At 38.5% G+C, this 22,554-nt stretch overlaps 2 protein-coding genes and 1 long non-coding RNA gene across 3 annotated transcripts; 1 reads left to right on the forward strand and 2 right to left on the reverse strand.

The window, feature by feature from the left end:
- Positions 1-794: 794 nt before the first annotated feature.
- Positions 795-4,663, reverse strand: ctsl.1 (cathepsin L.1). The gene is made up of 9 exons (XM_077580515.1): positions 4,520-4,663; positions 3,921-4,025; positions 3,193-3,335; positions 2,911-3,108; positions 2,082-2,273; positions 1,798-1,963; positions 1,616-1,721; positions 1,049-1,152; positions 795-943 (listed from the first exon to the last, which is right to left on the reverse strand). The coding sequence occupies exons 2-8, from the start codon at positions 4,018-4,020 to the stop codon at positions 1,053-1,055; spliced, it is 1,005 nt and encodes a 334-aa protein (XP_077436641.1). The 5' UTR covers positions 4,021-4,025; positions 4,520-4,663; the 3' UTR covers positions 795-943; positions 1,049-1,052.
- A 4,904-nt stretch (positions 4,664-9,567) lies between these two features.
- On the reverse strand, positions 9,568-21,317 carry vgll2b (vestigial-like family member 2b). The gene is made up of 4 exons (XM_077580527.1): positions 21,009-21,317; positions 18,785-19,166; positions 11,548-11,991; positions 9,568-10,169 (listed from the first exon to the last, which is right to left on the reverse strand). Exons 1-4 carry the CDS (start codon positions 21,093-21,095, stop codon positions 10,126-10,128), a joined length of 957 nt encoding a protein of 318 aa, XP_077436653.1. The 5' UTR covers positions 21,096-21,317; the 3' UTR covers positions 9,568-10,125.
- LOC144060740 (uncharacterized) lies at positions 18,588-21,908 on the forward strand. The gene is made up of 3 exons (XR_013295998.1): positions 18,588-19,138; positions 21,213-21,362; positions 21,726-21,908. It is a non-coding gene; the product is annotated as an uncharacterized LOC144060740 (long non-coding RNA).
- The last annotated feature ends 646 nt before the right edge of the window (positions 21,909-22,554 follow it).

A 22,554-nucleotide genomic window follows, 5' to 3' on the forward strand; every position in this document is an offset into this window, starting at 1 on the left:
GAGGAGCTTCGTTTATAAATTGCCCATTGTCACTATCTTGTGTGACCTTGCTGGCAATTAAAAACCTTTTTAGGGGGGCAGCAATTTCTGCACCTGTATTTAATCTCAAATAAAAATACTTTAAAAACTATATCTTTTTTTTGTTATTTATGATTCTAAGTTGCATATTTGCTTGTCATTTCTCGGAAGTAAAACCTAGCCTACTTTGTATAGGTAATGATATTTTTTTTACCTCAGCCTTTCAAAAATGCAACATCATGTGTTTCTATGTTCTCACCGTCGTCTGATACGCACTTGAGTTTGATAGCAGCCAATTAAACTTGATTGGCCATGACAAATGAGTTGAATCCTTTCAGGCTTTGCAGTTTTATTTGTGGGAACTTAATAGAGCACAGATGAGCGACACCACGCGGGATGTACAGTGAGAATAACTTTTAGTGATGCTGATGGGTTGAATTGCCCGTAAAAGAGCCTCTAGCTGTTTTACAAGTCATAGATTATTTTATATGCACGTGAAGATGGGTAAAATTTTTGAGCATCGTTGGCTGGATTGTAGTTTTTGTGCAACAGCTTAACCTTTACAAATATATTCAAATTTGTGATATTTGTAAATATTATAAAATACCATAATAATAATAATAATAATAATAATAATAATAAAACGTTTTATTTTCTCTTTGAAACACCAAATGTGAAAATGTATTAAAATCTAAACAAATATTTCACAAAAGAGAATTATGGAGGTCATCTGGTTGTCTTAGAATAAAAAAATATTTGAACCACGTCTCTTTATTTTGATAAATGATCTTTTATTGCATCTACTGTGCTTACAATCTCCCATTTGAAAAGTCAAAATATACCAAAAAACACACACAAAAAAACAAGTTTGTTGTCAAAACTAATGTCTAATTCCATAGATTGTCCTTGTTCTTTGGCTCCGCCCCTGTGAATCCAAAATGCAAAACAACAGTTAATGAAAAATGAACTATTGTACTGTATGTGCAACCTGTTACGAGTGGATCAAAATGGAATTGGTTTTCCTCCAAACCTGTTCACACTAAGGGGTAGCTTGCTGCTGTAGAAATCCCACACTGGTTGCGTTTGTTCCTGCTCATCATGATGTAGCCTTTGTCTCCCCACTTTAAACCCCAGCTAGAAAACAATTACAGTAAGAATTAACAATGTTGCGTTTACAGGCCAACCAGGATCATGATCATAAAAGAAAGATTAGAGTATCTTCTTTCATCAATAAAAAAAGGATATTTCTATCTGTTTCCGCTTTGCAGCAATTAGCATTAGAATAAAGCAAAGTTTCATCATTATTCACAAATCTGTTATGGAACTGACAGGTTGTTTGCAATATGGCCCTGGTTGATCTCTTATACTCTGGTGCCACCTGCTGGCCGTTTTTGTAATTACTACCATTACTTCACCCTTTCTCTGCAGTTCAGAGGCTTCAAAGCCTTCTGTATGCTCTATTATTATTATTATTTATTTTTTTATATATATATTTTTTAAAACGTATAAATACGTCTTTGGGACACTTAAAACATTTAATGTAACTATTTTGGGAGCAAATGAATTTTTAAAAATCCATCCATATCAGGGAGTTTACCTGTTCTTGACCAGCCAGTAGTCCCGCCCATTGTCAGTGCCGTAACCTACAGCCAGCACTCCGTGGTCCAACTGAGAGCTGCTGCACTCTGGCTCATCGTACACGCCTGTCAACAAATGCCGGGATATTCTCACATCAAAGTATTTTGTATTCATCACTTTGTTGAGGCTAATGTCTGTCACCTGATTCATACAGTTGGAACGTTTCATGTGAAGCGTCAATGGCAACCGACACAGGTCCGATGGTAGCCACAGCCTGCTTCAGAGCCCTTTCGTCGCCTTTTTTCACGTCAACGTAACCCGTGCATGTGGCGCCGATGTTGGCTGGGTCGTAGCGGCATTTTCCATCCTATTTGTATGTAAGGTACAAGCAACTAAATCCTCCTGTTACGCGCTCCTGTTACTACATCTCTGATATGGACAAGCTAACTTTGCACTAAGCACTGTGATCGACCATTTCAGTTTACCTCAGCCTCATAAGGATAAGACTCCTCAGTGTTAATTCCCCCGTTTTTCTGAATGTACTGGAAGGCGTTATCCATCAGGCCTCCCATGCAGCCCATGTTCCCAAAGTCGCCAGAGCAGTCTACCAACTGCTGCTCGCTCAGAGAGACCAGCTTGCCTGTCTTTCTGAAGGTCTGACCCTCCAAAGACCCCGTCTGAACAAGGCGACAAACATTTAAGTTAATCATCAATGATGTGGCAAAAGGCAATATGGTACTGTATGGAGGACCAAAAACTGCCAAAATTTTAAATGAATAAATGACTAAATAAATAAATGAATAAAAAAAAAATAAAAAAAATAAATAAAAATAAATTACAAAATAATAATAAAAAATTAATTAATAAATTAAAAAAATGTTTTTAAATGAATAAAAATAATAATACATTAATTAAAAATAAATACATAAAAAATAATAATAATTAAAAAAAAAGTGAAAATAAGAACGGATATAGAAAATATAATTTGAAAATTAAATCCCAAAAAATTTATATAAATGGAAATACAAATAACAAAAAAAAAAAATATATATATATATATATATATATATATATATACATAAACAAATACATTTATATTAATTTTTTTAACTATATTTTTTATATCTGTTTTTATTTTCACATTTAGTCATTTACTTATTTATTTAGTCATTTATTTATATATTTAGTCATTTGTTAATTTTTTTTATATATATATGTATTTCGAATTATATTATTTTATATCAGTTTTTCACTTTTAGTCATTTATTTATTTTGAGTTTTGGTCCTCCATAATATGGGAGGTCATGTACATACTGTGCTGAAGGCCCAACAAGAGCCGCACTCTTTCTGATCCTTGACATCAGTGACGTATCCCTTGTCTCTCCAGTCCACGGTGTGTGGTAGGTCAGCTCCGTTGGACAGTGGCAGGAACGTGGAACCGCCCCGAGGGATAGAACTGTTGAAATGCAGCAGACATCCCTGGGAAACCAGCCGCTTGTACTCCTGGTTTTCCTGTTTAGGAGGGACACTTTTAGCGGTCGCTACGTTTAGTTGTAAGAGTTCAGTCAAGACAAAACGGCCAGCTAGTTTTCCTACCAAATCGGCGAAGAAGGTCATGCCAAGGCGGTAGGACTTGATGCCCTGATCGGCCATGATGTTGTGCACAAGCACCAGTTTGCGATTGCTCAGCCAGATGGTTCTTCGTTCAAACTCCTCCGACGGAGAGCTGTACGACTTCCCTGTCAATCAGAACAAGAAAAAGTTAAGAATGATTAATCCAGTCATAGCTATGAATAACATGGGTAGTTATAAAGCAGATTCTCGGAAAGTGATATGAACGGAAATACAATGAATCCATCCCAGGGTTTGAACTTTCAATTCTATACAAAAAAAATGCTTTCATGACATTTTTGTATACTGAAGTTAATTGTCGTGGAAGTACAATGAGAAACGACGTTCTCCTAGTGCTTGTTTAATAATTTTGGAAATGTTTACCTTTCAGATGATATCGCACTGTTTCTCGTCTCTTGTGAAGACTTATAAATGTAAAAATACAAAAATCATTTTAAAAAAATGATGTATTGGAAGGGAGCTCATTCTTGTTCTGTTTGGCTTTTGGACAGCATTTTATTGTAAATTAACTCATTACATTGAATTATTAAATAATTAACCATTAAATTGTTCTTCTGCGGACTCAGACTTTTTACAAAACTTTGGCCAAGAGGAGCAGCTCCTCCTCTAGCATCTGGATTCCTTTTCAAATTTTTTATTTTTTTTTTTAAAACAAAGACACTGGATATCAGACAAACAAATTAGTGACTCACCAAATTTAAGTTTCCATGCGTGGAACTCCAGATCCTCCAAAGAGATGCTCACACAACTGGCCACAGCCAGGAAGGCAGCAGCAAGCAGCAGTAGCTTCATTTTGTCTGTCATAAAAAAAAATAAAAAATAATTACAATTGTGTGTGCAGATTCCCCAGACTCTCTAATCACAGAAATAATACACACATTCAACAATCTTTATTTATTTATTTTTAATTTGATATTCAGTTTTAGTGCGTGTGTTTTTTTCGTGACTGCGTGCATCACGTTTCAATTTCATACTGCAATCTTGCTTTTTGCCAGCAGAGGTCGCTAGAACTGAAGCTTCAATAGCTAAACTCATTTTCGAATCAATTCGTCCAAGTGGTTCATAACAGATTCAAGTCTGGCAGTAGCTCCTGACATGATATTTATTTCATATCATTATATGCGTTTGTACTAACTGAAAATATTTTTTGCACCGAAGCCTCCTAAATTTCGTTGACAGGAAATGCTGTAAGTTAAATGAAGATGTTGAATCCTTTTAGGTCGATCACATTTCTGTGATACACAGCACAGAATGTGTGTATTCGCATGTGTCAGTGTGTGTGTGTTTTTACCTGTCTTAGTGTTGTGTCGTCGGTATGTCTTTTGCTGGCTGCAGTGTAAACCACCTGTAGGCGATGCAGGACCTGGTCTCAAATTGTTGTCTTATATAGCTGACTCTATATATGACCTGCAGTGTATTCAGTCAGGTGGCTGTCAGCAGCCTGTAAAATGTGGCGCAGTCAATCATTGAAATGGGGAAATGATGAATCATGAGTAGTTTATATGATGAATTTGTGTGACTCTTCACTTTTTTTTTTACTTTCTGTTTTTGTATACTGTAAGTGGTTGACATTTCCCATAATTCCCATTAACTGCTTTGCGGTTTCTACAATTACATAATAATTAAGAAGCAATGTATGACAAAAAGCAAAAGCAAAAAAAAAAAAAAGCATCTCTATTTGTATTGTTTTCTAATGTGTGTGTGCGTCTGTGTGATGTACTGGTGTAGGCCATCAGCGCAACAACAACAACTGAAGTATTCATTTGTATATTGTAACTAAATTACTTATATGATCAATAAGGGACCAAGATAAGTTGTAACTTCTCCCTGTAACAGTAAAGTGCTCTCAACTCACTGTTTAAATTACATTGCAACTAAAATCAATAGTCTGACACACAAGTTGTCACGTGTGTCGAGCTAGCGTTGTTAGCTTGTTGGCTAATACTGTTCACGCCACAGATAGCGCCTAACCCTCATAATGTTACCATTTTTGATACTTAAAGCGCACGGTGTGCCTGACTATGAGGATGACCAGCGGCCATGACCTTTGATTGGCCAATTTGGTTTATAAAAAGTCTTTTTTTTTTGTGATAAGACTTGGACACATTATATAAACGCTCAAGTCAACAAGATGAGATGGACTTTCTTATTTTTTACGAAGGGTAACTTCTCTCATGGGCCGTTCCACCGCAACAGTGCCATTTGCTTGCTGTAACTCTTCTAAAACAAACTTAACGTTCTGTCTTTTTTCAATTTAAAATCTGGTAATACACATATTTAACTACAAAAAATGTGCATTGGCCCAACTCAAGGCAACTTTTTTTTATTTTAATGAAACGTCTTTGAGTGACAGGAGTAAAGTAACAGGAGTGAATTTTTAATTACAGAATTACCTAATGCAGTGCATGAAAAATAGCCACATGGCATTTATGCTACTATAATGTTGAAAATAAGCTCATTTCAAGTAAAATAAAATAAATTAGTTAACAGAAATGTACTGAGATTTTAACCCCCTCTTCACAGAGTCCGAATGATGCAACTTCCTGTGGATCATGTGATTTGTGTAATACTGGACTCCAAATTTTTCAAAGGGAGACGTGTCTGTGATCATGAGGAACAACCCACGCACTTGACAAAAGTGTACATTAAAAAAACGTTATTTAAAGATAATTACCTCAAGATAAAAGTTGGTGCACGGTAAATGAATAAGTTCCAAATACATACAAAATGTAAACTTTCTAAAGGATTTCAATTGTTATATTTCATGGTAAAGTCAAATTTCAGGAAGCAGGAACGGGTAAAAAAAAAAAAGAAAAAGAAAAAAGTATGTAATCACAATATTTTCAGCACATCTTTAAAACTAAAATATTAAACAGATACAGAGCAGAAAAAGAATAGAAAAACACATAAACTTATCATCATCATGTGTGTTTTGTATCCAATTTCTTTATTTTTGCTTAAATTGTTTTCTTTATGTTATTTGCCTGATTTTGCTGTTGCTGTTATTTGCGATCTTAATTATTTGTTATAACCTGAACAGGGTTTCAGGCTGAATTTAAGTGGTACGTTTTTGACAAGGAATAAGAGGTGGGACCTGTCATTTTATTTCTTCCTACACACTTTTCAACAGAATCTTGTTTTTGAAATTGAATACTGGTTGAACAAAAATGATGTCATAGCTAAAAAAAAAAAATATTTTGTTTTGTTGTCTATGTACAATTGTGTATACACACACACACACACACACATATATATATATATATATATATATTTGTATTCCTTTTCTTAGCGCAAAATAAAATTAAGCCAAACATCTGATTTAATCCTTTAGATATCCACTGAGAAATATTTGACAACAGTTGGTCAACTTAAGAGGAGTATTTTTCTCAAAACGTTTTTGTCAAATTTTGAATTGTACGACTTCAGGAGGATTTGAATTTAGGGCAAGTCCAGTAAAAAACAAGCAGCAACATTTAAGTAGACCATAGAATATGAAATAGGGGAATTAGGTGGCAGTTTGCGATTTACTTTATTGTGTTTGTGATGCCGCACTGTAGTGTAAAGTCTTTACAACTATGGAAAAGGTCAGATCAGCTGTTGAATGGGGTCAAGAGCAACAGTAAGGTTTCTGAGTCAGCTGCAAAAAAAAAAAGAACATGTACAGTACTATGAGCTTTGTAGAAAAAAATGCAGGATATACCTAATAATCTGACAAGATGCTCATCACTGTACAGATTTTTTTTTCTTAACTCATCATTATCATTTGTTTCTTCCCACTAGCACATGACAGTCACGAGAACTGACTGGTTTGATCGTGACTGTGAAAATGAAACATTAACTTCTTGGAATTCAAGCAGTAAGGATGTGATAATTGTGCAATCCTTCTGACCAGAATTGAAAATTAAACCAGCATTGTCTTGTTTTCTTGCCTTATACACTTGTACATTTATACAACAAGTATTGATGATAGCAATATCCTACATGAATTTAATTTAATAAATGAATTTATTAAGTAAGTAACTGAAGTAATTTTACATCAACCTGAAAGTGAGCCAACATGTATACATATAGTTTGTCTTGGTCTAGATAGATAGATAGATAGATACTGTAGCTAGCCAAATATACAGGGATAGCTAGCTACAAACATACTGTAGCTAACTACAAACATACTGTAGCTGGCTAGATAGATAGATAGATAGATAGATAGATAGATAGATAGATAGATAGATAGATAGATAGATAGATAGACTCAAATGTATCAACATAGATATATATTTTACTAACTTTAATCATATATATTATTAGGAGTTGTGTTGTTTCTGAAATATTGTCTGATTTCACTGCAATGTTACAAATTGGCCAAGAGAGGGCAGCATTTTATGTTTGTTATGACTGAGCCAATCAGTTATAAATGAATAACACCATTCACCATTTAATTGCAAATGAGTATGACAATCTGCTGCGAGTTTGCAGGACAAACTTAATCAAAATATTTGTTGTACTGCTTTAGTTTCAACTGGATTGCGTGACAAACATACTTGTAGCTGTTCTGGATGCCGTGTCGTGTTTATGGCTATAATGTGATAATAGTTGTGGCTGCATAGTAACAGCAAAGTACATCCTGGTGGATCCAGTGTGAAAAGTACAAACCTCAAGCCCCGTGTCAAGTGTGAAAAGGCACTAAACATGTTTGGCCCGTGATGATAAACTCTTTTAATTTCATTACTGTGTGTATTTCCCCAGCTTAGAGCCAATCACATAGTTGGCTGTGTCTAAATGCATGCTAGTGAGCGGGGTAGGATTCACACATAGCAGCCGCTAAATTGCGACAGTGGCCCAAGCGGGCATACCTCAGTGCATAATCTGATTATCGGATCAATAACACAACAACATTGGGCACATAGTCGGCATGCTCTGCGTCTTCTCTGGTTGCGCATAGCTGGCATTCGGCGCTCGTTGCCACTTTATAGGTGACAAAGTGTGAATGCAAGCAGGAATCCAAAATGGAGGGCCTTTTTAAACGAGACCGGTCACATGGTAACCTTCATCAGATGCACCGGTGTCAATTCTGTGTTGAGTGTCGTCGCTCATTGGAGTCCAATTTAAGCAACAGCATTTAATAGTTAATAAACCATCTTATTGCTTAATTTGTCTTGTCCAACTGCGTTTGAAACAACCCCGTCATAGATACTCAGGAACATGAAAAAACATTTGTAAATACTTTACAGTTATTAAAGATAAACTTACATTTTATTTGGCTTCTAATTTAATTTCAGTACTACTCTGATTATGATAACAGCGTTGCAAGTCAATCTTATAATATAACAGTCCGCGAGGGTATATGCTAGCTGTGTTGACTGCAAAGCTAGCTAAATTTAGCTATGTTATAATTGAAAGAAAACTTTGATAGTAATGTGTCTTTTTCTGATAATCTGACGGGGTTGCGTTATTTTGAGTGACTTACTCCAATGAAAAAGTTTACCAGAGCAATTAGCTTGACCCTTGTCATTTTTGCTGAGTCATATACTGTAGCTTACTTTATTTATTTTCCCCTAGAAAGCTAAAAAGGTTTTAACAACAGGCATCCATGTACAGTATCTATATGGTAGCTCATTTTTTTCGGAACCTGATTGCTTCATTATTGTTAACTCATTCACTCCCGGCCATTTTCACTGACATAATCCCCTTCGCTCCCGGTTGTTATACTGGATTTTTACTGATTCTGTAAAGCCCACAGAATATTTTGTTCTATTGCTATAAAAACATGGAACCTACCAAAATAAAGATTAGAGTCTCTTCTCTTTCTCTCTGTTTCCATTTTGCAGCAATTAGCATTAGAATAGAGTTAAGTTTCATCATTATTCACAAACCTGTTGAAAACACTGGGAAAAGAGCTTGCTGCAGCATGGCCCTGTTTGATCTCTTATACTCTGCTGCCACCTGCTGGCCGTTTTTTGTAATAGCCACCATTGCTTTAGACAATTTCTTCAGGTCAGAGGCTACATCAAAGCCTTCTGTATGCTCTTGCATTAAAAAAATAAAATAAACGTATAAATACGCTTTTGGGACCATAGCAATATTTAAATTAATATTTATCGGAGCAAATTAGTTAATGATGAATTGATTTGATATAATGCCCCACCCTTATTCAGCACGCTTAAGAAATTGCAGCTTTACCATAAAAATATTTATTGACATCACAATCTTTTTGGACAGAAAATAAATTGAGAAAGAAATGACACACACAAAAGAGAGGGTCCTGAATGAAACAAGGGAGAATTAAAAGCAACAAATCCGAAGAACAAAATTTCCCTCAAAGAAAAAAAACTTCTAATTTCTCCCTTAAGTCTATCTCAAAGGCCACAAAAAAAAGAAAATAAAATCTGTGTGGTCACTTCTGTCACATCTCTCTGGAAAAACACAAGAAACCCAACCACAAGCATTTCAGAAGCACTGGCCTATATAGCAAACAATTCAAAAAATGAACACCAATAAATAGAAACGCCATCTTGTCAGTAAGAAAGTAATAGTCTTCTCGTATGACTTTTTTGGTGGAAGAAGCAACAAACAGAAGGCTTGAAATGGAGATAACCAGGCACATTGGAGCGACTTCCCCCCCAGGTCCATCCCTCCATCAGCTTAAGTCAGTTCTTGTGGGTCCAACATGGCGTCCCCCTCATGCCAGGGTCTGCCCCGGGAGAGGGACATGGCGAAGGCGTTCCAGATTATGTGTTATCTCCATGGTGCACTCGCATCCACCTGGAGCCAGGCTGTATCCTGTCTGGGGAGGCCAGGAGTGTGTGTGGGTGTGTGCATGGGATAAAGAGGACACGCTTATTCAATAGTGGAGAAGGTCCAGGGGCTAATTGGCTGTGGTCAATGTGACTGTGGGCCTCGTTAGAACCAGTAGAGCTCCTTGCCTTTCTTGTGCTGCTGCAGGCCTGAGAAAGGATAATAGAGGAACAGTGATTAGGAGCATGTCGGCAAACAGCAACGCACATGTTGTCATGGAACCTGCTTTAGCCAAACATTCTCTTTAAGAAGTATTGACTGGTGCATTGAAGGTGCATTTGTTCGTGGGGGGTGGAAGCAGGTGTGGGGGCATCCACCATCACAAATACATGTGTCAGGACAGTCAATGCACGTGCAAGAAAATATCGATATTTGGATAAACATTTTGTGTTGTCAAATCCAGGTCCAAAAAATACAAACCCTGCCACAGTTTGAGCATGAGGTGCTTCTTCTCAGCGGCGAGTAAACGAGCTCCCGGGAAAGCTACCTTGAGTAGTAGCACCTGCGACTAAAGCAAAACTGTGCACTCTAAAAACAGTTGGCTCAAAAATAACCCAAATTGGGTCAAAAATGGACCAACCCGACTTTTTGAGTTTTATAACCCCCCCCCAAAAACGGGGTCAAATTGATTTAATAACTCACATAGAAACCCATTTTTGGGGAGTTATTTTGTGGGTTATTCATTTGACCCAATTTTTTGGCTTAATTGACTAACCCGATTCAATTGGGACAAAAATTAACCAACCCAACTTATTATTTTATTATTTATTATTGGACCCAACTTTTTGAGTTAATTGAATAACCCAATTGAATTGGGTCAAAAATGATTATTATTGGGTCCAACTTTTTTGGAGTTATTTAACCCAAAAACTGGGCCAAATTAAATTAATTATCCATAAAATAACCCATATTTGGGGGTTAATCATTTGACCAAACTATTTTGATTAATTGAATAACCCAACTTGGTAAAAAATCCAATCCAACTTTTTTTCAGTTATTTAACCCACAACGTTGGGTCAAATTAAATTAATAACCCACAAATCAATTAATTAATTATATGGGTTGTGTTGTGCGTTATTCATTTACCCCAAAAGTTGGGTCAGTCGCTTTTTGACCTAATTTGGGTTATTTCTGACCTAACTGTTTTTAGAGTATCAGAATCGATATAAAATGTCCCAAAATCAATTTTATATATTTATTTTATACTATTAAAGCTATAAAATTGATAGGTAGCTAGTAGCTACGTTGTTTTTTGTGGGGAAAAGGCACTTTCCTTTTTTTAATTCAAAGTTTTTCTGTCTAAAAGCAGACTGAAGTAGATTGATGCGGAAATCAGTCAATCAAATCATTTTGAATCGATAATCGATTCTGAATCGAATTGCAGACCTAAAAATCTGAATTAAATCAAATCGTGAGACAGTCAAAGATTTCCCACCGCTCGTTTTTACTTTCTGGATTTGATACCTCTAACCAGAGTCTCTGTAGAGGGCTAAATATTAGGAGAGAAAACCAGTACTTTTCATTTACCTGTGTCCATGTTGAGGGCAAGTGTCTGGCTGACGTCCCCCGGCGGTAGCAGGCCAGGCCAGGAGGCCGTGGGCTCCAGCTTGCTTACTTCGTAGTGGCTTGGCAAGGTGGCCAGGTGGGCCGGCCGAACGGTGGGCATAAGCAGGGGCCCGTAGTGGGACTCCAAAGAGGAGGGCGAGTACAGTTCATGGAGGGGCCTCGGGGGCCCGTAGGCCTGAGCCTGGGTGTAGCCCCAGCTCTCCGCCGGGTGCGGGTGCGGGTGGGAGTGAGGGTGAGCGTGCGGGTGAGCGTGCGGGTGCAGACCCGGGTGTAGCCCTGACGCGTAGGGGTCCATGGAATAGGAAGGAGCCGCCGTCTCGCAGTGCGCGCGGCTTTGAGGCGACGAGTAGTTGCTGTCCCAGAAGGATGGAGGGAAGCTTCGTCGGCTGCTCGGGGACGGCGTTTCTGATGGAGAGAACAAGAAAAAAAGAAAAAAATATCAATATAAGGGTGACGTGGCTCAGGTGGTGAGGTGGTCATTACTCAACCTGAGACATTATCAACGTGCGGGTGACGTATATTTTACATTAGAAAAATCTCACGGCACGCCATCAAAAAAATTATTCATTAGGGTAAAGCCACCTCTCCAGATGTCGGCTAGACGGATGGATACATAGGAAAAAAAAAAATATTTTTACTTTCACCAAGCGCTAGGCTTTGAAAACTGTTTGATGGTTTGTGGAAAGGTCATGGGTGGAAGCTATTGAATAAGATGGCACAAAACCCAACAGAACTGATTTGGACAGAAGTTTGCAATGTGGTTTCTCAAGAATGCAATTTCTCTTTTTACTGCTAAAGTCTGCTTGGGGCCAAGATAGTCAGGGGGGGGCAGCTGACTGTGAACAGTCGAGAGTCAACTTGACCTTTAATCACGGGATTGGGATGGGACAGGATAAAAAGTTCATGGGAGACAGGAGTAGGACATAGAGAAAAAAGACATGGACCGATTCAAGTTTTTTTTTCATGTAGCTTATCTCCAAAATGGGAGTGGTATGGGAGTCATTCTGAACAGGACGAGACAGGATTGATTTTTTTTTTTACTGTGGTCTGGGAATGGGACGGGACAGGATTTTTTTTTGTTGGAGTGGGATAGGACGGGAATTAAAATCCACTCTCGTGTCATCCTCGAATCTGCACCAAATGGCACAAATCATTAAAGGGAAAGTCAACCCCCCCAAAGTTGTTTTGATAATATTATGTTCTATGCAGCCCCACCAGTCGAAACATGACCTTCTGATTAATATTACATTTTTGGAATATGAGTTACGAAGCAAAATCCAGACATTTTTATCCATTTCAGGGGGCGGCCATTTTGCTACTTGCTGTTGACTGAAGACATCAATGTTGCTCAGGTCTCAGGTAGCAACCAATCACAGTGCAGCTTCAGAAAACAGGCGCGCTCTGATTGGTTATTTCCTGAGCCCTGAGCAGCTGTGATGTCATCTTCAGTCGACAGCAAGTGGCAAAATGGCCGCCCCCTGAGATGGATAAAAACGGCTGGATTTTGCTTCATAACTCATATTCCAAAAATGTCATATTAATCAGAATGTTATGTTTAGACTAGTGAGGTCACATTTAACATATTATTGTCAAGAAATGCTTAAGGTTGACTTCCACTTTAATGAACATTTGTCAGTTGTTGCGTCATATTTTTTTCATAAATGTATGGTGTCCCTTATATCAGTGGTCCTCAACCCTGATCCTCAGGGACCGGTATCCAGCCTGTTTTCCATGTCTCCCACAGCCAACACAGGTGGAGATCGTTATCAGCCTTCTCCAGAGATTGCTGATTAGCTGATGATATGAATCACCTGTGTTGGCTGTGGGAGGCATAGAAAACAGGCTGGATACCGGTCCCTGAGGACCACGGTTAGGGACCTCTGCCTTAGATAGGAAAAAGGTTTTCCACCCATGATGGGGTTTGGTACCTTGCTCAAGGGCACACCTCTTCAACAAGCAATCCCAACTGTCATACTGCATACGCCAAGTACTTATGTTTGAACTGCAGCCAGTTATTTTCCTAGCATTCACCGAGAGCGGAAACGCGGAAAATAGCCGCGTACCAAACTGGACTGTACCGCCTGGTGGAAACCGGGCTTAAAAAGAAAAGCGAGTGCGTGGCGAATTGTAGATGGCAGTCACATGACGGCTTAGCCCTCTTGCCCAGATATCTTCCCCATTGGATCATACTGTCACACTGCGCTAGCTCCAACAAGACACAGAAATAAACACAAGCACATGTAGTGCAGAGAGAGCGAGAGATTGGTCGAGAGAGACCCTATATCCCCGAATGCCATCTATATAAGGCCGACGCGATGACCTCGAGGCAGCCCAAAGAGCCTTAAATCACTCTCTGCGGTGACATCTCTCACTATCATGTCAGCTCGGCCCTCGTGAAAGTCTTAAAACACACTCATATGCGCACACAACAGTGACCCTGTGCGAGAGCCGGCTGCCCCTCTCAACAGTGCCATGCACCCCCACCTGTTGTTTTGTTTTTTTTCTTTTTCTGCGCCCCTCCCGTCCTCCTCCTCCCGCTCCTCCTCGCCCTTGACAGAATGTCAACGGGCCATTATACATTTTCAGCAGTAGACTTTTTATATTTAGATATTCCTGTGGAAAAGAGACACCGCGTGGCTCGGCGAGGGGTAGTGTCCGATCACACGGCGTATAAATCTGACAGCGGCCATTGTGGGGGGTGGGGGGGTCTTCTTTGAAGGAGGATACGCCCGCCACGAGGCTGTGCGCTGAGCGCCGTGTACAAACATAGCATCTGTTGTGAGGCAGGACGCGTGTGGTACAAAAAAAGTGTGATCAGAAAGGTGGACTGACTGGCTTTTTAACTCGCACCACTGATGCAACAGCAAAGTTGATTTTAAAACCCCTGGGCGTTATTTTATTTTGAAATGGCTTGGTCAGAACCAACAAAAAGCCAAAAAATGGTCAAATAACGCCCAGGGGTTAAATCATTTGGATGTTTTGAAGGTACAAAGATGCCTTGAGGCACGCTTTCAATTGAACAGTGCGTCCATATTTGCCACTAATCACGGAAGTAACGCTACGAGTGTGATATCTTCCTGATCCACTAGTGCAATACATGCAGTATTTGCATCGATGTCATTATTGTTTGGGCTTTTATTTTGAAGTTGGTCGTTGGCGCGTTGCCATGGTGCATGTTTTGAACAATCGTTGCGGATGATGGATTGACTTTGGCTTATTTCGTCCCTGAAAAGACGCGATGCGGCATTTTATCTTTCTCATCCGATGGGCAATACTAATTGTGTGTCACCCACGTGGCGTCTCTATCATCCGGTTATATGTTCGAAATATGGCAGCGCACTGTACATTTTGTAAAAATCGTTTTTAATGTTATTAAATCAAAGTTTATTATAGTTTCATATTCATTAACACATTAACTATCAGACGTCTTAAAAGTGTGAGTACACAGCAAAATCGCCAGTGTTAGATTAACACTGAGAGTGTTAAATCTAACACTAGAAAAGTGTTTTATATGTGTCCGCACCAATCAGTATAAATCTTACACTTTTCAGTGATACTTTTTTTTTTATATATGTTTTTTTCAGGGCCGATACCTATGCCGATTATTCGTAGTCAAAGAGGCCAATATTCGATATTTGGAGCCGATATTCATTTTTTCTATTCTTTGTTGTAATGTCTTAAAGCATGTTTATTAAGTAACTTTTCAGACTTTTCAAAATGTAAAAGTGCTTTTTTTTTTTTTTTTAATCTTAGACAATAGACATGCTTTTAAATTTCTAACAAAATATTTAGAGAGCTCCCAAGGTTATCAGTACGTCTTAAAACGTTAAATGATAACTTAAACAAGCTCTCTATAGTTTTCTACTGTAAATATTTATTTTTCCGAAATTTAAAAATACTGTATCTGAAATCTTAAACTTTCACATTTTTTTTTTTTTTTGTTAAACAAAAACAAAAGGTTCAGAAGGTTCCCAGGGTCAGCATCATCTCTTATAAAGTTAACTAACAAATTTTAACAAATAGTTCCCTGAAATGGCTTAAAATGGTTTTAGATATACCTTATATCGGCTGTCAGATTTGTTTTTATTTTTTATTTTTTAAAGGCCGATACCGATATTTTTAAAATGCCCAATATCGGCCTGGCGGATTATCGGTCTAACCCTACAATTTTCACACTTAACTTAACTTAACTTAAAAACTACTCTACATTAGTGCGAGTGACATTTAATTCTGCCAAACACTTAAATGCCAAACACTTAACTTAATTGCACTTGTGTCAATATAAAAAAAAAAAAAATTAAACTCAAACCACACTTTTCTCTGTTAAATGGTACGTCATTGATATAGCACTTTCCCTCCTTACTCGGCCCTCAAAGCACTTGACCACCGATGACATGGTATCAGGAGCAACTGGGGGTCCAGTATCTTGCTCAGGGTACATTAACATAGTCACACTGACCTGGGATCGAACCCACGCTCTCAGGGTTGCAAGACGATTATTCTACCACTTTTCCACCCTGACAATCACGCCCGGATGTATCGCTATTGAAATGTCGACAGCGTGCTGGAAAATTGGAAATGAGGGTGTGGTTAATTTAACACTTAAGGTAGGGCTTTTCAGGTTACACCCAAAATTCAAGGAAATTTACACTGAGAGTGTAACTTTTTATCCTAACAATGTTAAAATAACACTGTTTACTGCATATTTTCCACAATGTTACCCTAAAGTCACCGAAGTCATCCTCTGACTTATACAGCTCACGTGAACCTCATTACCTCCGACCCCTTACACTATGATCTCTTCATGGGATAACAGTTCCAAATAGCACCCCCTCCCCCCACCCAGCCAGAAAAGGAGTCACCTGTCTGACGCTCATCTTGTGTGGCCAAAAGATGCTACACAGGCGAATCTGCCACCTTCCAAATGCAGCATCTGTTGTGAAGCCGGACGTGCCATGTCAAATTGATTTAACGTGTTACAAAAGTGAGGTCAGAAAGACCACATTGCAGACTGACCGGCTTTTTAACATCGCATCAATGATCCAACAGCAAAAGTAGCTTAAAATGTTTAGACCTTTTTAAGATACCTCAAAGTTTGAATGCACTTGAGGTTGTAAAATGTTGAAATTGACCAATATTTGGGGGGGAACTATGCTAACAAGATGTTAGCATATCATTTGAGACACACCGAAATGTGCCTCTGAGGTTGTGTCATTTTAAAATTGATCCAAAATGTTTGTGAAAAATATGCCTGAAGAACAACAATTGCCCCAAAAAATATGTTAGCGTTTGATCTGTGAAATCTGATGCTCAGTAGCCACTTTCCTCTGAGAAAATTCCATTTGAAGCCTCACAATGGCAAGGTACAGTTGTTCATATGTTAGGTGTCATTTAGATCTTATTATGTCAAAATATAAGCAGAATGTTGAAGAACAATTCAACTGTTCAAGTTGTGCAAATAGTGCTGACAGCGAAAGCACAACACTTGGATACAAAAACGTAAAGATTCAATTAAAGTCCCTGCAAAGCACGATAAATGTCTTTTAACCCTGGAGAACCCACGGGGTCAAATTTGGCCCCTATAAATTCTGCTACTCAAATAACAAAGACCTTTTTTTTTCTTTTTTTTTTACAAATTTAACTTCAAAAGTCCAGAGTGCCACTTCTGACCCCTGCATGGGGCCATCTAGTGGATGAATATTGCACTTACATGAGCCAGAGTGGTGGTGACAAGATGGCTGGAAATCAATCCAAACAAAACCATCTTCTCAGCAAACCATCAGATGGTAAATTTTTTTTGTTTTTTTTGTTTATCTATTTCATATCATGTTGCAGAATGCCTAGGAGTATGTTTTATCTATATATATTTTTTTGATAAATTAGCAACTCTGAGCTAGTTATAAAAAAAGGGTTAAAATTGAAAAAACATATATTTTGGTGTTCAGTGAACTTATAGCAGTCATTTCATGTATAATTCATAATTTTCCAAAGAAGAAAAGGGTTCTTGGCTTCTCCAGGGTTAAATTCTTCACACCGCCGAGAAGAGTGTCAATTGGCAACCCTGTCAAATTTGAATTAATCAAAAAAATTGCCATGTAGGGCCTATAAAATCAAGCTTCAAAATGGTGACAAATCAAACCTCTACTCACAAATGTGGCAGGTGTGCCACTCTCAGCTGTCAACTGTCAATCAAACACGGCTACATTTGAGCCGTTTTAGCCATATTTAAAAAAAAAAATATATATATATATATATATATACAGGGGGCAGCACGGTGGCTGACTGGTTAGCACGTCCGCCTCCCAGTGCTGAGGACGTGAGATCGAGTCCGGGCTTCGGCCTTCCTGAGTGGAGTTTGCATGTTCTCCCCGTGCTTGCGTGGGTTTTCACCGGGTACTCCGGTTTCCTCCCACATTCCAAAGACATGCATGGCAGGTTAATTGAACACTCCAAATTGTCCATAGGTGTGATTGTGAGTATGGTTGTTTGTCTCTGTGTGCCCTGTGATTGGCTGGCAACCAGTTCAGGGTGTACCCTGCCTACTGCCCGAAGCCAGCTGGGATAGGCTCCAGCACCCCCGCGACCCTTGTGAGGAAAAGCGGTCAAGAAAATGGATGGATGGATATATACAGGGTGTCCATAAAGTCTCTTTACCATTTCAAAAAAATATTAAAAATGCAATTGATTAGATATTTTATTTAGATTTGTTCTATTGTATTCTGCGTTTATTAAAGTTTTTTTTTTTTTACCTCTTTTAATACACTTCTACATGGGCACCATTAGTTGCACGAAGCACATCAAGACGGTACTCGATTTTTTTGCCTTGTTCGCTGTAGCGTAGCCTCATCAATTGTGGCAATGGCATCAGTAATCCTTTGCTTAAGGTCAGTAATGATAAACACTGTGTGTTTTTTTAAACACTGAATACAATAGAACAAATCTGAATAAAATATCTAATCAATTGCATTTCTAATAAATTTTTTAAATGGTAAAGAGACTTTATGGACACCCTGTATGTCATGAACACATAAATGGTGAGAAACGGTTAACGCTCATAATTCAGAACTGCATAGTTCTCAGTCTTTTCATCAATTTTCCTCAAACAAGTGTTTTTGTATTGAGAAACAATGAACGTTGAATTACATTTTAAGTTCCTATATACAGGTGTAACCCACATGTAGCAAAACAGCCACCCTACCTGGGCTACCTGCGACCTGTTGCTCCGAAACCCGCCGCTTGCCCTCCCCGTCCATATAAGAGCTGAGGGCCCGGGAGAAGTGCTCGTCCACCACGCTGCTGATGTCCCCCTGGTAATAAGTGAAAAGCACGCATCGCGAGCTCAGGTACTCTGCCTCGGGGCCCTCCTGCTTGTCCTTGGGGCCCTCGTCAGGCCGCGGGGCCGCCGGCGTGTAGGAGGAAGACGAGGAGGAATTGGAAGACGAAGAAGATGATGCGGACGAGGATGACGTGGTCGTCGATCCGCCGGCGGTGCCTTGAACGGCGGACATTCCCTCGGGACCCCTTGGAGTGTCCATAAAATCCCGGCACGGAGGTGAGGTGCTGCTCACACCACTGGGAGTCTGGCAACAAGGCAGAGGGGTTGAAACAGGTGTCGTAGATATGCATTTATATACCAATTGTATGACAGCAGGTATACAGTAGATAAGTTCCTACTTGTTGAAATTGTCGTGTACTGTAGATTTCAGTATGTACAGTAAACACTGCACATAGCTCAGTACATACAATATGTGGATATACAGGGTGTCCATAAAGTCTCTTTACCATTTAAAAAAATGTATTAAAGATGCAATTGATTAGATATTTTATTCAGATTTGTTCTATTGTATTCAGTGTTTAAAACAACACCTTAAGCAAAGGATTACTGATGCCATTGCCACAATTGATGAGGCTACGCTACAGCGAACATGGCAAGAAAATCGAGTACCGTCTTGATGTGCTTCGTGCAACTAATGGTGCCCAAGTACAGTAGAAGTATATCAAAAGAGGTAAAAAAATAAACTAATTAATAAACGCGGAATACAATAGAACAAATCTAAATAAGATATCTAATCAATTGCATTTTTAATAAAATTTTGAAATGGTAAAGAGACTTTATGGACACCCTGTATGTGGAGATTGTCATTGAAAAAAGATTAGATTCTTCCATTTCTTTCTCATTTGAATGCCTGGTATATCACTTATGGGTGTATCATGTGACTAACAGACATAAAAGAAAACATGAAATGACGATAAGCACTGTTTTTGGCAGTAGGCTACAATGCCATAACTATTTATCTAAGAACTGAAGTGATGTTGGCATTATTGGAGAAAAGCGCGGAAAATGGCCAGATGTCAGCTGTTCAATTCAACTCTTATGAGCTGTTTTTGTTGTCATCATTAAATTTGTCCAAACATTTAATACGAGCAAGAAACAAGGGTGCTCCAATATTTTTATTCTGTGACTGTAGATATGAAGATACACTATATTAGTTATGCAGGTAACTATGTATTATAAATATTTGCTGCATAACAAATATGGAGATGTACGTAGATAGACATATTTGTAAATGTCTATAAATAGAAATATATAACTACAGTATATATGCTAATAAAGACACATTTGTTTTGTTTTTATTATTTGTAACTAGATATGTTTATACAGTGTGTTTGTAGATGTACTGTTAATGTGAACGATTCGAAGATTTAATGCGTTTTTTGATAAATGGGGGTACGAAACGATTCAAGGACAGTTCGATTTGAAATTGGAACAGTTTGATTTGGATTACGATTCGATTCAATATGGTACCGCTTAGTTAAAGGGTATGACTTGGTATGGCAATGACCTTTTTGTTGTCATTTTACATGCATTTGAAATAACTTGTCACTACTGTATAATGTGCGATTTCTTTTTAAGATATACCTCTTCAATAAAAGATGATTTTATACGTAACACGATATATTTCCAAGTGGTGCGATTTGATTCCGTTCGATTCGATGCACTTGCCATCTTTTAAATCCAAAACGATTTAAACCGGTAGTAGGAATATATGAAGATACTAATAATTTGTATACTGTAGATTGATATACTGTTCATATGTATATCAATATATGAAGATACAGTATATTTCTCACTTGATTGATAGAGTATATTTATGTATGTAAATATACAAGCTCAATATAATGTATATATGTTTGCAGGCTGACGGATATTGACATTACGAAAGTAGGCAGATGCACACGTTTTTTTCTTTTTAAATTTCATATTTCGTATTAATTCCAAAATGTATTTTGTTAACAATCAAGATTTTTGTAACAACTTGCAAAACAAGACTTGAAGCGTGAAGAAAGATTTTTAGAAATTGCAATACAAGAGATAAATAACGTGTAATAATAATAATAATAATAATAATAATTGAACCTACCTGTAACGTGTTGATGAAAGCAGGAGCGCTGACTGCGTACGAGGCGTAATGTCCATAGGCTGGGTACATAACATCCAAACAGCTCATGGTAAAACGAGCACCGTCTTCTTCACTCTTCTGCTGAATGCCACTTTTCCCGGCAAGACGGCGACAACATTCCACTTTGTGTGCGTTGTGTGAGTTTGTGTGTGTGTGTGCGTGCAGGCTGAAGAGGCAACCCGAGGAGACCGTGGCGGAGCAGAGAGCAGCAGCCTGAATGGACGTGCAGTCACCGCACAAGGAGCCCACTTAAGCGCGTGGGTGTGTGCGGGTGCCACAACAGCTGCGGCTGCAAAATGTGTTGGGGTGCCGAGGGTAAGTTGGTTCTGTCCTGTACGTCTCTGTGTCAACTCCTCCCACTTTGTGGACCCACCAACCAATCACCAACACTCATCTGATTGCATACCAATACCTTCTGTTTATATTTAATATGGACTATCATGCCAAGTGTTATTTAGTTGGACTTTATGAATATAACATTTACATAATACTGTAAACTTGTATTTAAACGGCTGTAAATAGGACCACAATGCCACCAATTTACTTTATCCTTAGGACATACATAGATAATAATATATTAAGTGCAGCCAAAATGAAGGTCGACTGAATGATAGATATCTCACCTTGAATGTCTTCAATTTCATCCATCCATTCTCTTTACTGCTTATCTTCACTAAGGTCACAGGTGGTGCTGATCAAGTCCAGATCAGACCTGTTGGCCAGCCAATCACAGAATTGCACTTACTGTACAAGGACAACTTAGACTCTTCATTGACCCTATGATATGCATGCAAGCGAGGTGACAACATGCAAACTCCACACATCAGGTTGCAAACCCAGATTTGGAGTCCAACCTCAGAACTTTAAGGTAATCTGCTAGCCACTTGTCCACCGTTCAATTCTTTGTTGTAGCCCTTCAGACCCGCATTTTTTTTCTGCTGGGCAAAAAGTCTTTATTTTTTGTGCTAATGTTGACTCTTTTCCCACATAAGAACAACATGGATTTGTTTTTGTTTTTTTTTGGGGGGGGGGGAGGGGCATCGTTTTTTTTGTTTGTTATAGTGGACGCCAGGATAACACAGCTGTAACGTGTTGTAAACTTACCAAGCTTATATGCAACGTTTTTAACATGAACATCATGCAAATCAACTTGCGATTGTGATTGGTTAGTTAAGATCCAATCACATCATCCAAACCAAACGTTTGCCGGTAATTGGTTTAGACACGCAAATATGTAATGTCCACTGCAACCATCTATGAGTCTATACTGTGACCTTGAAGAGGGCTTTAGCAAACAGTGTTAAATAGCTGTCGTTTTAATTATTTTACGTTATTTGTATACTTACTTTCAAGCCAATGAATTTGAGCCTCACTTTTCACAAGGTAGCAATTCATACCAGCACACAATTACTCATCTCTGAAAAAGACCATAACTGTGCAGATCCATCCCTTTATTTTTTCCCTCCATGTTCTGTGGCCACTTTGCCCTCTTGTCAAGCTGAAAGCG

This window comes from Vanacampus margaritifer, chromosome 1 (assembly GCF_051991255.1).
Source record: "Vanacampus margaritifer isolate UIUO_Vmar chromosome 1, RoL_Vmar_1.0, whole genome shotgun sequence".
Lineage (NCBI taxonomy): Eukaryota > Metazoa > Chordata > Actinopteri > Syngnathiformes > Syngnathidae > Vanacampus > Vanacampus margaritifer.

What these genes read in the sequence shown, in the direction of transcription:
- ctsl.1 (XM_077580515.1), bottom strand. Translation starts at nt 4,020, where the DNA reads ATGAAGCTACTGCTGCTTGCTGCTGCCTTCCTGGCTGTGGCCAGTTGT. An exon ending in CGCATGGAAACTTAAATTTG is followed by an intron (nt 3,336 to 3,920) that starts GTGAGTCACTAA and finishes TCTGATTGACAG; the next exon opens with GGAAGTCGTACAGCTCTCCG. An exon ending in CTTGTTGGGCCTTCAGCACA is followed by an intron (nt 2,274 to 2,910) that starts GTATGTACATGA and finishes CGCCTTGTTCAG; the next exon opens with ACGGGGTCTTTGGAGGGTCA.
- vgll2b (XM_077580527.1), bottom strand. Translation starts at nt 21,095, where the DNA reads ATGAGCTGTTTGGATGTTATGTACCCAGCCTATGGACATTACGCCTCG. An exon ending in CTTTCATCAACACGTTACAG is followed by an intron (nt 19,167 to 21,008) that starts GTAGGTTCAATT and finishes CCTTGTTGCCAG; the next exon opens with ACTCCCAGTGGTGTGAGCAG. An exon ending in TGCCCTCAACATGGACACAG is followed by an intron (nt 10,170 to 11,547) that starts GTAAATGAAAAG and finishes ATCCTTTCTCAG; the next exon opens with GCCTGCAGCAGCACAAGAAA.